Source organism: Megascapheus bottae, chromosome 7, assembly GCF_031878675.1.
Source record: "Megascapheus bottae isolate mThoBot1 chromosome 7, mThoBot2.hap1, whole genome shotgun sequence".
NCBI classification, from domain to species: Eukaryota; Metazoa; Chordata; class Mammalia; order Rodentia; family Geomyidae; genus Megascapheus; species Megascapheus bottae.
Window position 1 is genome coordinate 10504680 of NC_143515.1, and position 13229 is coordinate 10517908.

At 38.9% G+C, this 13229-nt stretch overlaps 1 protein-coding gene across 7 annotated transcripts in view; it reads left to right on the plus strand.

Moving 5' to 3' along the window:
* Window positions 1-13229, plus strand: part of Vwa3b (von Willebrand factor A domain containing 3B) — a 197238-nt gene that overhangs the window by 25411 nt on the left and 158598 nt on the right. For all 7 annotated transcript variants that reach the window (XM_090336461.1, XM_090336462.1, XM_090336458.1 and 4 more), the window contains exon 7: window positions 902-1017. In XM_090336461.1, coding sequence (XP_090192587.1) covers window positions 902-1017 — 116 coding nt within the window. The remainder of the gene's footprint in view (window positions 1-901; window positions 1018-13229) is intronic.

Genomic DNA, 13229 nt, shown 5'->3' on the forward strand with positions numbered 1-13229 from the left:
CCTTAGACCTCCTCTGCACACTGGAAACTAATGTCCTGCTACTGACTTTTCAGATTACAGTTAAGGGCTTCAAGACCCAATACCCTGGCCACTAGTCCAGTGCTAATCAAGCTATAATGTACATATGACTCTGGGGGTGAGGCACTCCCCACCCAGTTCTGAGGCAAAGCTGCCACTGCTGTTCCTTGAACGACACTGAATAGGAAGGACCTAATACTTGCCTATACAGTCATTCTTTTCATTGGCATTTAAGCTTGAATCCTGGGGAAGTAAGCAACTGCCTTGTTACAGTTGACCGAGGTTACTCAACAACAGGCAAACTAGTCAGGCTGTCCAATTATCAGCTTTCAACACTGGGCCCACAATGCTGATGGTTGCTGTTAGGGTCCCACATTAGATTCCTGGCTCATCAAAACTGTGTTGACATAATGGGGCCTGGAGAATAGAAGAATAAATATGGCTTCTTTTTCCCAGGATCAAGAAATGCCATTTGGTTGAGTTAATTTGTCTCCAATAAAATAACACGTCATCACTGAAAATCCCAAACCATTCTCAGTTCTCAGACCTTTTTGCCTCTCTGTCTTTTGCATGTGGGAACTGACAGAACAAGGTAGAAGGGAAGCAGTGAATATGGATAAAATGAGGATGCTTGATGCTGGGCATGCTGGTATTGATCTGTAATTCCAGATACTTGAAAGACTGAGGCTAGAGGATTTGCTTTGGGGCCTACACAACATCATGAATTCACATCTCAACAAACAAAACTGAAAGCAAAAACAAAACAAAACAAAACCCCATGATACTCAGGGCCATAAGAGAAAATACATGATCCAGAGAGAACTAACAGGCTTGTCCAAAACTCTCCCTGCCAGCTTAAAGTTGAACATCTTTTGTGTTTCAGATTCCATGCGTTTGCTGAGAGGACGGTTTGTATAGAATTCCCTACGTCCACCACCAAGAATGGTGACAGTGTGATTACTTGGAATTCCAGGAAACTGAAAGGAAAACTCCCCCCAGGTACTTGAAATCCACAAGGATCAGCATAGTTTATATCCTTAGTAATTTCAAGTGATATGAAAAAAATAGCCAAGAAATGAAGTACCAGGTTATTACTTGATTTATTATTTTGCGGCCCAAGAGAGGAGTCAGTGGTTACTAGTGGTGAATTTATCAGCTAGTAATGTTTGTTCATTGCCTGGCAAAATGGCCTGCATGATTTGTGTTTATTAGTTGGGGAACCTCCTGGCACCTGACCCCAGGCATGCCAATGCTGGGTTAGTTCTAAGCCAGGCAGAGTTGCTCTACTACCTGGGTTAGCTGGGGGGCTGTCATTTTGGGGCTGGCTCTGCTATCCTGGTGGTAAAAGCAGTGCTTTCAGACTTACCTGTAGTGAGGTCTAAGGCTATACAGGGACCTTTATGGAGGCTGAATGAACCTTCCCTTCCATTCAGTGAATGTGGTTGAGAGAGTGAGGGCAACAAATCAGTGAGAAACAGGGCCTTGATTCAGAAAGGCAGTAATAGCAGGGTACTCAGGAAGCCAACAGATGAGAGTTTCTATCGGGCTAGTGAAATTGCAAAGTGTACAATGAACTGAATAATTACCATGAAAGAAAGCTCCCTTCTCCATTGTTGGATGTGGCACAGTGAGTCTAAGCAAGACCATCTCTACCTCCATCCTTTTATATATTATTAGTTATCAAGCAGGCATTTAACTTCAGTATAAGACTGTGAATACTCTTAGGACTTAGGGGAGAAGCTTTAGCATACTTTTGCTTGAAGGATTCCTGGCTTACCTGATGATATTGTAAAGGATCCTAGAAACTGTAAGTCTAAGGCAGTGGTGTTACTTGCTAGGTTGTCCAGTAGAAATCACAGCAGCAAACCAGGTCAGGAAGCCTATTGCTGACATGCTTTGCAGATTCAAATTCTTAATGTCCCAAAACAGGGCTGGGGAGAAGTTCCAGTAAAACACGCCAGATCACTACCCCAGGCAACTAATGCCTCTGTTCTGATCATGAAGTTGACATCTTTAGAGAATTTGAAAGCATGACAAATGATAAGCAATACTGATGCTAATTGAAGAAAAACTATGGCTTTTGAACTACTGTATTGGGCCAGGAGCATAGCCTAGTGGTAGAGTCCTCGCCTAGTATGCACAAAGCCCTGGGTTCGATTCCTTGGTGCTACATACAAGAAAAAGCCAGAAGTGGTGCTGTGGCTCAAGTGGCAGAGTGCTAGCCTTGAGCAAAAAGTGTCCAAGGACAGTGCCCAAGCCTTGAGTTCAAGGCCCAGGACTGGCAAAATAAAATAAAATAAAAAACAGAAAAGAAGTAAATGAAGTACTACATCTTGTGACAATGAATCAGAGTAAAGAATGTGAGATTGTGAGATGTCACCAGCTCACAGGCTTTCCAGTGACCATAAACAGTTTGATTTTGTACTAGTCCTTAGTGTATTAGTCTGTTTTCTGCAGCTATAACAGAATAATCCGCACCCACAATAATGACATTAGTTCATTCGTGAGGGCAGAGCCCTAATCAGAACCTCTGATTAAGCTCCACCTCCAACTTCACCAACAAGTTAACTTCATGGAACACATTTAAATCTTAACACTTAGCAAAGAAAAACATATCTGGCCACATAGCTTACATTTTCTACAGCTACCATCTTCCCAGCCCTGTGAAACATAAAGAAAAAGCAGATAAAAATCCTTTTTATTAGAGTGAAGTGTTTAGTATGCCTTGACATTCTAAATCCATCTCAGTAGTCACATGTTCTGGATTTTGGGGGAGAGTGCCAAATCCTAAATATGTGATCGTGTCTCTTCTATCCATCACAATGTCCCAGAAATGCCAACATTTTGAAGCCTACTTCTCCCACTCAAAAACTGCCCAGAAATCTTTGACAGACTACCTTGGTTTGGAAAAATATATGCTTTCCAGTTCCACCTAGGGTTCACTAGTAAATTTTTAACCTTTTTCTGATTGGTTTGTTCTACTTATTACCACATCACCTATCATAAACTTTTATTTGTTAACATCAGCTTTTTAAGACTACCCTCTATATTCTTAGGAGACAAATATACCTCTTATTATATAGAAAGCAGACTTCAAGTAAAGGATTGGAGAAGCACTACCTACCATGAGAGAAGTTTCGTGCTATTATTGACTTTTTGGGCCCTTGATAATTGTCTTTTGAAATTTCACTTACTCTTGCTTCACGCTCCATATCAGTGAAACAACAAAAACAAAAGAAAAGAACCACTCTGTAGTCAAAGAATATTATTGAAATTGCAGTAAAATTTATATGACATGAAATTTACCAATGTTAACAAAGGGTAAGTTACAGTTTAACGATATTAAGTGTATTCACCTTGTTGTATAACCCTCACCACTACTCATCTCTGGAACTCTTTTCATCTTTCCAAACTCTGTATTAAGGAATGACTTCCTATGGCTTATTCTGTGAATACTGCTGTTATAAAATACCAGAGAATGTGAAATTTATAAAGAATAGAAAATAATTTTTCAAAGTTCTGGAGGTTTGAAAGTCCAAGATCTGGTGTTTGATAAGGGCTTATTATCAGCTTCCAAGATGACTTGTTGCTACATCCTCCAGAGCAGACCTGTATTATGTTCTTATGTGGCAGAAGACTCATTAGTTCCCTAAATGCCCCATCTCTTTAATACTATCACATTTGGGTATTAGGTCTCAACATATGAATTTTGGAGGGCTCCATACATTCAACACCTTATTTCCCCTCCCCTAGCAGACATTTTTCTGCTGTTCTTAGAAAATAGCCAGGATCACAGAGAATCCTTGTTCCTCTGTACCTGGCTTATATCACTTAGTATGATGCAGAATTTCCCTTCTTTTAAAGGCTGAACAATAATTTGTAATATATTGTAATATTCTGTTATATAGTGTTGAAAAATAATTTAGTAATATAATGGAATAAAATATAGCCTTTGCAGAACAATACTGTATTGTTTATATAATACCACATTTTCTTTATCCATCAGTTAATAAACACCTAGTCTGATTTTTGTAGTTTGACTATTGTGAATAGTGTTGCTAAAAACATGACACATAAGTACCTTCATTATATACTGACTTATTCCTTCAGATGTATGCCATGGAGTGGTACAGTAGGATTATAAGGTAGTTATAGATTTAGTTGTTTGTTTTTTAAGGAAACTACATACTGATTTCCATAGTGATCGCATTAATTTACATTTCTACTAACAGTGCAAAAGGTTTCCATTTTCCCCACATTATCACCAGCATTTGTGATTATTAATGCTTTGGATTTTTATAGATTTATTCATTTATTGGAGGGATTTCTCTATAAATTTGAATTTTTCCTGTTTCTGTTTACTGGACTACGTTTTTTAGGCAAAGGGAACCAGTATACTGTTACAGATAATATTGGCTGCTTAGGGTAGTTCTTTGTTATGAAGGCTCTCCTCAAAAGGTTCATATATTAAAAGACTGGTCCCCAAATATAAATGATATTCCAAAGTAGGGCTTTGAGGACTCTGGCTTCATGAATGGATCCACTGATGGATTCATAATTTTATGGGATTATTGGGAGATTGTGTAAATCTTATGAAGTGGAACCTGGTTGGAAGAAGAAGGTTACTGTGGATGTGACTTTGAAGGCTGCATCTATGCCTTGCTCTTTCCTCCCTCTCAGTCTCTCTGCTCTGCTTCCTGCATATCTTGAGGTGAGCTTCTTTGCTCAACCAGATGCTCCTGACATAATCTCCAGTCTCTTCTCAGGCCTATAACGTTGGAACCAGCTGACAATGGACTGAAACCTCTGACATAGGAACCAAAATATTATCTTTCACAGGTTGCTTGTGATAGGCATTTTGTCCCAGTAACAAAAACTAGCTAATACATCATTGATGTTGTACCAGTTTTTGAGTTTTTCTTCTGTTACTTTCTAAGAGCGTGTAGTAAACTTTCTTTGGCCTGAAAGAACATGAAAATAGAAGACACAAGGGGGTCTAAGGTGAGAGTCCCTACAGAGTCAGGACCCTAAGAGCATGTGGGCAGATGTAACTAGCTGTGATGATGATACTTCCCAAGTTTGTGGTCTGGTATTGTCTAAAGACTCTTTCCCTGGATTTCTGTGAACTTCCAGGAGGAGACATCCCTCTTGGAATTGTTGCTCATTTTTCCACATAAGTCTGGAAGAAAATCAGCAGCTTGATTCTTTCCACCACCATCCTGCTTTCAATTCCCATCCTGGTTCCCCCTTCTTTTCATCTTTACTTTTTGAAGCCTCTCACTCTTTCTTTCCATAATCAGAACATACCACCTTTGCCTATAATGGCAGATATCTTGTACTTGGGGTTCTGTAAGGTATTTGGGCCTGTTAGGTAATAGTTTTCATCAAATATATATTCCAATAAACTGCATTTTTATCCCAGTTAAAATGGACTTGCCTCCTTTAACTAGTGCTCTTCAGGGCTTATGCTCATTGTGCTAAATGGCATATGCATTAGAGCCAAGGCCAATCTTGCAGCTCATTTAAGGCTTACATTATACCCACTAACATCACATTGTGGAGTGCAGATAGCATAGATAAGTCCAGCATCATTGTGGAAGGGTGCCCTATGCTACTCACATTGAGATGGCCAAGAGAAGTCAATACTGGATGGACAATTAATGCAAGATAACAATCCTTTTCTTTTATTTCCTTTTTTTCTTTTTGTGTCACTCCTGGGGCTTGAACTCAGAGCCAGTGCACTCTCCTTTAGGTTTTTTTTATTGTTTTTTTTTTTTCTCAAGCTAATACTCTACCACTTGAGCTGTACATCTGATTCTGGTTTCTTGATGGCTAATTGGAAATAAGAATCACACACGCTTTTCTTCCCTGGCTGGCTTTGAATCTTGATCCTAAGATCTCAGCCTCCTGAGTAAATAGGATTACAGTTGTGAGCTACTAGAGCCTAGCTACTAACAAATCTTTTGTTCTTGTGAGATTCTGTTTCTCGCCCTAGAAGACAGTGTTTGTTGGAAAATGAATCAGCTTTATATCAACTTTGATATTTGGATTCAAATCCTTATTTTGCCATCAACTCATTGACATTAGACAGTTTAAGGAAACGTTCTGAGCTTTCATTGACTATAAAAATGGGATTAATATTTTCTTCATATGGTTGTTTGAAGAATTAAAACATCTGATATGCATTAAAATGTTCAGTACAGCATTAGCATTCTATTAACAGTAACCTTTGGGGAATTCAAAATGGGCTCTTACTATAGACAGACTGACTATAGAAAGTGAAACAATTAAAAAAGATGTGACTGAATGTCTTTGTTATAAAGAGTATTTTTAACTAAATGAAAGGACTTCCAGGATATAGAAACAAAAGCCATATAATGAGTGATCGTTGTCCTTAATGTACTATGTTATCTCTCATCCCTTCTGCTGTCTCTTGGTTATCTTATATTGTTACAGTATTTTACCTTGTTATCTGATATATTGTATATATGCTTATTTGGTTATTTGAAATAAGATAGGGAAGGGGGGAAATCAAGATGAAGGGTGGGGGTGGGGGAAGGGAAATGGGGACCAAGACATGAGAAAGGGTATCAATGTTGGTAAAGTAATACACCTTCTATCTGGTGAACATAATATAACCCCTCTATTAATTACAATAAAAATATATGGAAAAAATAAAATTAAGGGAAAAAATAAAATTAAAAAAAGAATATGTTTAAAATAGCCATAATACTAACCAGTTTATTTGCATATATAAGAAGGGGAGGGAGTTGGAATTTGGAACAGGAAGTGAGTAAGGGAGTGTTGAGTCCTTATGGGAAATAGGTTCATTTGTCAAGGCTGCTAGGACCTGTAAGGAACATCAACACACATGTTTTCCTTTTTCCAGAAATAGAAGTCTACTTAATGACAAGTAGGATGCGCCACAAGACATTTTCTGAACAAAATTGTCACTCACTTCTCTGTTGTGAGACTCAACTCAATGAGCGGGTAGGATGCTGCAAAAATATTTATACATTGGATGAGATAATTTTCAGTTCTTAGAAGTTTTCATGGAGGGGGAAGCTCATTATTCTGAGCTTGTTGCTGTTTCTGAAGGACCTTTTATTGCTGGTGCTTTCAGGGGCTATCTTTAAGGACTGTATCCCTAATACTCCAGATGACTGCTCATTAGGTCTTTTGGTTAGTGTTTTTTCTTCTTCTTTGTTCTTTTCCTTTATTCATTAGATTTTGATAGTTCTATAGATAGACTGCTAGGGATGGTCTTCTTAGTGGTTTGGGGACTCTTTCTCAGGAAGGAAAGCCACTTCTTCCTTTATTTTGGTTTTCTCTTCCTGTTTTCTGTTCAGAAAACTTTAAATTGAGATTAGAGAGTTAATGGATAATGCATTTGTAAAATTAGAGTAGAAAGTTTTTCTATATGTCTGTTGTCAGGTTAAATAAAAGTAATTTGGCAGCTGGGCACCAGAATTAGTCTTATGCTTATAATCCTGGCTACTCAGGAGGTTGAGATTTGGAGGATCACTTACAATTTGAGTCCAGTTTGGGCACAGAAGCCTATGAGACTTGTTCTCAAAATAAGAAGCAAAAGCTGGGCTGGAGGAATCATTATGTGGTAGAGAACTTTTTGTTTATTGGTATACCAAAATGCACAGACTAAAACTAAATGTTTTAAAAGTAAGTTTAATTTACTTAGTATATGTCAAATTGCTACTTAAGAAGGAAAAAAATAACCAAGTATTGTTCTTGGCAGACACTTGTGATCTTTAATTAGATATTGAGCTAACTGGTCCATCACTCAGGCCTGGCATTACTGCTTTGTTTCTAATCTCCAATTTAATTTAGAAGCACTGGTTGGTGCCTGTTTATAGCTGTTTATACTGGCAACAGGAGCTTGTCTCAGATGTCTCCTTCCTTTTCCCCAGAATTCAGTTTATTTCAGTGCATGGAGCCTAAGCAGCTGCACTTCCAAAATTGTCGCCACATTGTGGTTCACTAGGCTGAGACTTAATTACCTCCAAAGTCCTGCTCCTTCCGACAGTGAGGTGCTTTGAATTACCACTGCTCTTAAGACATACTGTTGGTTAGTTAACAAGCATTATTAAACATCTTTTGTGGGCTTTGGAGTCCACCTAGGAGTGAAAAAGAGGAAGATCCGAAGGAATGAAAGACAGTTTTCCTAATCCTGAAACTCTAAACTCTCAGAATGTTGTTTTCTAAACTTATGCTTTATGGGGAAGAGTTGCTCCTTTTCTCACAACTCCAAGAAGGCAGTCACCCACAGGCACATCTCTTTTCCTTTCTGCACTGATTTCTCATTGTCATCCAGTGTTTTTCAGCTTGGTTTTCTACCTAAGAGCAGAGAAGTCCTGTATTCCCTGCCCCCACCTTGTGCCTGGCTTCTTGTTTAATTCTTGACTCTCAGCAGCAGTGTGGCCAAACAGTCTGTCTTGGTACTGGGCAATGACAGACTCAGCTTGGACTTTGGCTCAGCTAGTGTAATCAACCCCTTAGAATCATGTGGAAAGAATCTAGTGGCTCCAGGTATCCTGTATCACCTAAAAACATGTAAAGCATAGAGACACTCATCAAAATCTCTTTTAAAAAATTAAGTTGAATTGTTAGAAAGAAGAGAGCTCGTGTAAATGCTGATTACATTTGAACAAACCTGTTCTGATTTCAGGATGAGAGATCCTTCCACATTTGTCATTTGAAAGTCAGGGCTTTTTCTGGGTTCTGGGCAGACAATGATGAAAAAAGGAGGTCTCTCAAGAAGCCTGTTTTAGAGTAGTCTATTTGTGAGAGAGATAAAACAACCCAACTCTCCCCTAAAAAATATTTGACTAAGAATTTGCTTTGTTAAATACTGTAAAAAGCACTGTTAAATATCTTGTAAGATATCTTGTATCCAGGCCTTCTGTTAAACCCTGCAGATATTTAAAAAAGAAATTATAAAAATAAATAAAAGCACTGTTAAAGATTATTAAAGCATGGTTGATATTAATGATAAACTTTTATTGTAAGCACCACTTTGTAATGTTTATTTTTCCTTTAAACATGTTGTAGGTTGTTTTTTTTTACTTCCTAATTGACAGCTTTTAGACCTTTCCTTGGTGCCCGAGCTGCCTTCAGCAGAGAATTATCAGCCAAGCAGCTGGCTAGACTGCCCTCTACGCAGTCTGGTTGCTTGAGGAAGCTACCTGATGACTACAGCTGCTTGCTGCTGAAGCACAGCTCCAGATGTTCAAATAATATGGCTGTGCTTAGGGACCTCTTGACTATATCACATAATGGCAGATGGCATAAACAAAGATATATGGGTTTAAAGTCTTGGTCTTCAGTGTGGTGAGGTGAAGGTGGAAGGACTTCAAGAAGAAGGGCTAGGCCCAGAGCATGGTTCAAGAGGTAGAACACTTGTCTAACAAGCACAAGGTACTGAATTCAAAGTCCAATATAACCACAAAAATGGGGTAGGAGGAAGGGACTAGTGAGGGACATTAGTGGTACTGCTCAGAGAAGAGATTAGGGTTGTTCTGCTGGGAGGCTAGTTAGTTGTTATGAAGGGATTGTTATTAAGAAGCAAAACAGCCTCCCTCCTCCAGGTTCTCTGACTTCCTAACTGGCTATGTGATCTCTTCCTCACATATATATACCTGCAGATAGATGCCTAAGCCCTACTTGAACTACTTGATGGGGATCTGAGAAACCTTTCCTAACTTCCTAAAGCATTCCAGTCATTCTTTTGGTGCCAAAGTTCACCAAGTTTTACTCTTCATAAGTAAAAACAGGCATGTAAATAAAAATTACTACTATCCAAAAATTCTTAGACAAACAAAAATAATGGTTTTGGGGGAAGAATATTCTCATACACTGATATCACTGCTTCTGCCTTACAGGAATATTTCTGAAGATGTGAAATGCTCTTTTCCCTTGCAAAATGCTAGGGACCCCCTGCCATTTCAACTTCTTTATTTGGCAGTATTGAGAATTGAACTTCAGGCCTCTTGCTTGCTAGGCAGGCATTCTATCTTTTCAGCTATGCCTCCAGTCCCTTTCTGCCTTGGATATTTTTTAGATAAGGTCTTGAAAATAGGCCTTCTACTTGTGTTTCTCTGTCTCTGTGGGAATGTTATTTGTGTGCTACTGTGCCCAGCCATTTTGCTTCCTGTGTGTTTGAGATAACAGGCACCCACCACTGCTCTCAGCCATTGAGGTGGAATCTCAGGAACTGGGCCTTGAACTGTGGGGAGAGGAGGTCCAACATAGTTTCTGAGTACTGCACTGTGGGTTCTCACTAGAGCCATTTCAGAGCTAAAACTGCTTCTTTCTTGCTTGTATTCCTAATTACTAGATATAATAGTGATTGGTGAAGTTTTTTCCTCAAACACGAGAATGATAGTTCTTCAAATAGGCTGAGCTACTGAGAAGAGGATATTAGAAAATAATTATCCATTTAGTTTCTATGTTAGTCTCCTGTGTGTTTGAAATCTCCTAGAACTTGTTCTGTCCTAAATGAGCTGTGAATAGACCCTACAATGTGGGTGAGACCCAGCCTCCAGTACCCTGTACATATGACCCATCCCCACAGAAACACATATGTTACTTGGCACTGGTGGTTTACCTGTATAATCCTAGCTACTCAGAAGCTGAGATCTAAGGATTGTGGTTCAAAGCCAGTCTGGGCAGACAACTCAAAGACTTTTATCTCCAATTAACCAGGAAAAAACTATAACTGAAGATCTGGGTCAAGTGGTAGAGTGCTAGCTATGAACAGAACGTCCAAATGAGAGCTTGAGACCTTGAATTTAATCCTCATTACTAGCAAAAATAGATAGATAGATAGATAGATAGATAGATAGATAGGGAAGCATCTCAGTGACTGTCTTGTTCTCTTCATGCACTGTAGGTTCCTAAGACCTTAAAGTTTAGGCCTTTTTTGATGGAAAAATCTAGAAAAACCATATTTTTATAACTTCTGTTAAATTTACTATGTCATTAAAATGTCCTTGGGATTGATTTCTTATGAAGAATAGTGACATTCCAAATAAAATGCATTTACTTAACTAATTTCTTTTTTTTTTTGCACTTGGTATTTATGGATTAATTCCCTAACCCTTTGCCCAGATCTTTGTCATGTGCTTCTGAGTAGCACTCCAGAGCTGGGCTTGTGATTTTTATTGCTTTAGATGCATTCAGACTGGGAACAGGGCTTTGTTTTTTGTGTTCTTAAGATTACTAAGTGGGTATTGGACAATTATGTTACAATATGTTTGTGTTTTATGGTGTTTTCCTTGAAGAAATAGAACCCAGAAAGGAATCCTATAGCCACACATTAGTTCATAGCTCAGCTTGCTCATTCTTTGTATTTGAAATTGCTTCTACAAAATCATAGTAGTCCTTGTGAAATATGTATAATTATTCACTCAAGTAAACATTAGATGTCCAGATGCAGATATGCATCTAATGTGTATAATTATGATAGTTGCTTTAAATTAATTGACAGTTAATTTCCATCCATGGAACTGAATGCAGTGGCACACTGTGCCTCAGTGATTAGGCCTGATTAACTAACAGGTGTTTCATTACCTCTTAACTGCAAAACATTTGACAGATAATTTAATATAAGCAAGTTGGAATATTTTTTATACCAGTTTTTACCTCTTTCCATACCTTTATGTACATGAACTACATGAAGTAGGCCAGATTGTATATGAAGATCCATATTACAATTTCAGATCTCTGGGGATATTTATTAAACTTCACAGGGCTATTTTTTTCTTTTTGGGGGGCGGGGGAGGGTCATGGGGCTTGAACTCTGGACCTGGCTGCTGTCCCTGAGCTCTTCCTCAAGCCTACTGCCCTTCCTTTGGGCCTGGGTGCTGTCCCTGAGCTTTTCAGCTCAAGGCTACAACCCTACCCTTCACATTTTCTAGAAGTTAATTGGAGATAAGAGTCTCAGGTCCTTTTGTGCCAGGGCTGGCTTTGAATCTCGATCCTCAGATCTCAGTCTCCTGAGATTACAGGCGTGAGCCAAAATGAAACTATATGCTACTTTTTCCTGAAAATAATATTTTTTTCATGGTTATATTGTTGTTCTTTTGGGTATACATGGTTGAATAGGAATTTAGGGCTTAGGCAAACAGGAAATTCACTACTTACCTGGGCTAGTCCTTTATGCCGCAGACCTGAGAGATAGGAAAAGGGCCAGAAGCAAATCATCTGATGGGTGAGACCTAGGGGTGATCCCGTGTTCAAGAGTTGTTTCCTTCCCATAGCTATGTTTATGTCCCTCAAACAATGTCGCTACCTCTACCTGTCTTTCTAATAATTTTTTCCCTTTCTAGCCTAGGAATGACGGTGGTTCAGGTACTTGGGGTACTTAGTGCTTTCCAGCATGCCATGATTGATGCTGGAATACCTATAGATAGTCATCTATTCAATTGATCTGCCTGTGTTCCATACCATTCAGACAGATTTCTTACAGTAATTAGAGCTATAAATTACAGAGCAGGGCAAGTCACTGAGAAAATAAGTACTAACAGGTACTCAAAAACTGTGTTCTTGTCATAGGCAAAATAAAAACAAGGATAAAGCTTCATACCAAAACCAGTGGCACCTACACTGAGTACTGTGAAATTTAAAAAAAGAAAAAAGGCACACTCTATATGCTTAAGATGTCCAAAAGCCAACAGGGAAAATCCAATCAGCCTGGGCAAACACACAGCAGCCCTAGGTTGCATGCTGAGCGCAAGCGACGGCCACTGCTGCCAAAGGGCCAACTGATGTGAACAGCTGTCCTTCAATCCTGTTTGTGAGGGATTACCTTAAATTAGCCTGGATTCAGGATTATGTGTATAACAATGTCACTATTCCTGGCTCATGTGTCTTTGTGATCTTTGAAATTGAGGCTGGAGTGACTGCCAGGAATTTTATACACTGACAGTATAACTAAGATTGTATTCCAGAATCACAAATGGAAAATACTGGTTGTGGTGGGTGCATTCCTTAGAAATGGAGAAGGAGCAGGAGGAAATTTAGTTTCCCGGGATAGTGGGACAGGTTTGATGGTGGTAGGATTAGTAATGGACTCTAAATGTCTGTAAGGGGGTAGGGCCTAGTATAGGGGTAAAAGGACAGAATGTTAGGTGAGTGTTATGGGGAATTTGAACTCTGGGCTCAGTGCATCTCACCTACTCATCACTCTGTCCCCA